At 38.6% G+C, this 3,858-nt stretch overlaps 1 protein-coding gene across 1 annotated transcript; it reads left to right on the plus strand.

Annotated features, from left to right (window-relative positions):
• Positions 1–1,441: 1,441 nt before the first annotated feature.
• Positions 1,442–2,410, plus strand: LOC125176846 (olfactory receptor 52J3-like). Its single transcript, XM_047878723.1, has one exon. It carries the CDS (start codon positions 1,442–1,444, stop codon positions 2,408–2,410), a length of 969 nt encoding a protein of 322 aa, XP_047734679.1.
• Positions 2,411–3,858: the final 1,448 nt, after the last annotated feature.

Below are 3,858 nucleotides of genomic sequence, written 5' to 3' on the forward strand. Positions count from 1 at the left end.
CAGCATCCTGCTACTGGATGGTGGCTGTTACCTGGAGTTTCAGTCCTTAAAAAACACAAATAAATACAAAATAAAAAACACAAATTGTGTTAAAAAACACAACTCTTCTCTCCCTCTCTCCCTCCCTCTCTGTTTCTCTTATTCTCTCACACACACAGACACACAGACACACACAGACACAGACACACACACACACACACACCCCTCTAATTCTAGAATGGATATAGCATTTATTTTATTTTTTTACCTGGCTATGTTTCCCCAAGAAATATGGAGCTATATAAAGGATAAAAAATGGAGTCTGTGCTACTTCATCCTGATCTTGAATCCCTCTGCCTCAAGGTGGACACCCAGAGAACATTCCTTTATTTCATTATTTGAGTTTATAAGTGATTAGGTGCTTCATTGTTTTTAAGGGATTGCAAAAGCACCCTTCCCTGTGTCCTTTACACAATCACAGAAGGCAGTTGCCTCTCCAACCAGACTTTGTTGTTCCAGACAGTTCTGTGCTGCTCAAAAATGCCTTCTTCAGGTGCATGCCACCTGAAGCCTTCTAGGCAGTCTTTTACCCACATCCCCAGTTAGGCAAAAGGAATGCACTCAGTACATGCTAGTTCCTTAGCAGTGGTGAAATCGGCAGGCTTTCCCAGAGGAACTGGTGCGGTGTGGAGGGTAAATGAAGAAGCTTTCAAATACCACTAGAAACCACCATTCCCTGAACACTCTAAAATGCAGTGGGCTATGAAATGGGATGGTCTTGGGAAAATAAGGGCATGAATGAAAATAAACATAAGGTTTATCATTATCTTTCTTTCTGGGATGTTTCAAGTGTAGAGGTATATGACCCAGCTGGTATGTGCTCCTGGGAAGGCATCCCAGAGTGTCTGTGCTTTTGATTGTGATAATGTGTACTTCTGATATTGTGTTTCTCTCTTTTCGACAGGATATTTGGCTGGATCTTGGCATTTTCTCTATGTCCAGAAGTGATACACGAATCATTAGATAATTTCTGCACTTCCCAATTACAGAAGTGTCTTGTACATATGTGCCTGCCACTCTACTTTCTAGCTGGCTTATCTCCTTTTGGATTATATCTGCATTTCCATGTGTGCATCCTTGATTTTTCATGTGCCCCTCTTCAGATGAGAGCTTTACAAAAGGTACAGGGCATACAAAATGATTCCATCCTTAATATCAAGTTCTGTGTCTTATAACTTTGCCATAGGCTTGCTGATGAGCCTCATGTGTTAAACAAAAATGAGTAATAAATTCTTTGAGACTGGCCCATTCAAATAAGTATGGCTTAGTTTATAATAAAAGATATATATTAACAAGCCCTTTCAAATAGCAGTCTTCTTCATTTTCATTACATATTGAAACACTAAGCTAATCATTTTCATAACTACATCTTATTCAAGCTTCTTCTTCCCTCCTTCCAGGAATGGCAATTCCTTCTCTGTCACTTGGGAGGATGTTTTATCCCAACAGGAGCATTTTTCACCCAGACACATTCTTCCTCGTTGGAATCCCAGGGCTGGAAGGAGCCCATGCCTGGATCTCCCTGCCTTTCTGCTCTGTTTACCTTATGGCTTTGCTGGGCAATGCCACCATTTTGCTAGTCATCAAGATGGAGCAGACCCTGAGGAGAGAGCCCATGTTCTACTTTCTGGCCCTCCTTTCAACTATCGATTTGGCCCTTTCCACAACCTCTATGCCCCGCATGCTGGGTATCTTCTGGTTTGATGCTCATGAGATTAACTTTGGGGCTTGTGTGGCCCAGATGTTTTTGATCCATGCCTTCACTGGCATGGAGGCCGAGGTCCTGGTAGCCATGGCCTTTGACCGTTATGTGGCGATCTGTGCTCCACTCCACTATAGGACCATCTTGACATCCCGGGTGCTGGTGGGCATCAGCATGTGCATTGTGATTCGTCCTGTTCTGTTTACACTTCCCATGGTCTATCTCATCTACCGCCTACCCTTTTGTCAGGCTCATGTAATAGCTCATTCCTACTGTGAACACATGGGCATTGCAAAACTGTCCTGTGGAAACATCCGTATCAATGCCATCTATGGGCTCTTTGTGGTGTCTCTCTTTCTTCTGAACCTGGTCCTTATTGGCATCTCCTACGTTTACATACTCCGAGCTGTCTTCCGCCTCCCATCACACGATGCTCGGTTAAAAGCCCTAAGCACGTGTGGCTCTCACACTGGGGTCATCTGCGTTTTCTATATCCCCTCAGTGTTCTCCTTCCTCACTCACCGATTTGGACACAATATACCACGCTACATTCACATTCTTGTTGCCAACCTCTATTTGGTTATCCCACCTTCGCTCAACCCCATCATTTATGGTGTAAGGACCAAACAGATACGAGAGCGAGTGCTCTGTGTCTTTGCTAAAAAGTAGATACTCTTTCCTTTGTTTACCAAACATTTTGATCTAGCAAGGAAAATGTGTGTTCTTTCCGGAGATTTTTCTCTGTGTACATTTAGTGCCACAAGATGATATTCCAGGGGTTTTGATCGGGCCTGTTATTGATTTTATGATTTGAATAATCTTCAAAATGTTTCAGGTTCAAGGACTAATTCCTATTGTGGAAGCAAGAACTGTTTTCATTATTTCACTTTGTGTGAGAATGAACAGTCCAAGCAATGACACTTCCCATCATTACATTTGCTAACAGTGCTCTTTTCTCCCCTGTTTTTAAGTTCTTTATTTTTCCCTCAGTTCAACAAAAGTAAGATAAGGAAACATAACTAATACCTTTGTTCCCACAACATGAAATTAAAAACTATTATTACTGAGACTTATTTATCTTTAATGTTATTCTTAATCAAACACATGAGACAGTTAAGTAGCAATGACCTATGACTCGTACCCCCAAACCACTTCCCATTTTTTTCTTATCCTCAGAGACAGGAATGACCATCACATGACTTTCTTTTTTCTTGGAGTCTAAAGGGATCATTTTAAGTTCAGTTTTCTCTGTGGGGGTTGGGATTATAATTTTTTACTTCATGTAAATGGTAATATACTGTATCATTTCATAGGCAATTTTTTCAGTTAATATTAAACTTAGAGATCTGTTTGTGTTTATACATATGGGATACAATATTCCTTTTTAAATATACTCAAATCTGTAATTTTCATTTTATCTTTTCATAATATGAATGTATGTAATATTTTATTTTTAATTCCAAATCGATGTTGTGACATCTTTATGAATTGTTTTTGTGCATATTTGAAAATTTTCTAGTGGTTCTACACTTACAAGGAGGACTGTCAGATAGTAGGTTACTGATGGAACAGGTCACATTCTTGTTTATTTTTATTGTGGTTATTTACTGTGATTTCTTTTTGCCCTCCCCAAGTTTTCTGCCCAGCTTCTTAAAAATCTCATAACATGAGTTTTTGATTACACCTGACATATTAACACCTTTCTATAAACCCTTTATAATTAATACCTTATTTTCATATCGCAGATTAAATTTTTAAATGAAATCAGTACTGATATTATTATCTATAACACAGCATTTTATCCCTTTGAAACTTAGGGCTTTTGCACAGCTTTATTATATATGGACATCCCAACATCTATATTGTTATTGGGGTGTGTGTGTTTATTAAGTGTTACTTTTAATTCTAATCTACTTGCAACTTATTTTGATGTAAGGTGTAAGAATATTAAAAACCTTTCTGTTTCTATTTCTAATCTGTTTAATAACATAATTGACTTAAGAACTCATCACTTCAGAACTGATTTGCATTTTTTCTTTCTTCATATTAAATTTCAATTTGTACAAGAGTTTGCTTTTCATTTATATAGTTGGTTTGCTGTTTGTTCTTGAATCAGT

The sequence above is a fragment of the Prionailurus viverrinus genome, chromosome D1, assembly GCF_022837055.1.
Source record: "Prionailurus viverrinus isolate Anna chromosome D1, UM_Priviv_1.0, whole genome shotgun sequence".
In the NCBI taxonomy this organism is placed as follows: Eukaryota; Metazoa; Chordata; class Mammalia; order Carnivora; family Felidae; genus Prionailurus; species Prionailurus viverrinus.

Coding starts and splice junctions, on each gene's coding strand:
- LOC125176846 (XM_047878723.1), top strand. CDS start 1,442: ATGGCAATTCCTTCTCTGTCACTTGGGAGGATGTTTTATCCCAACAGG.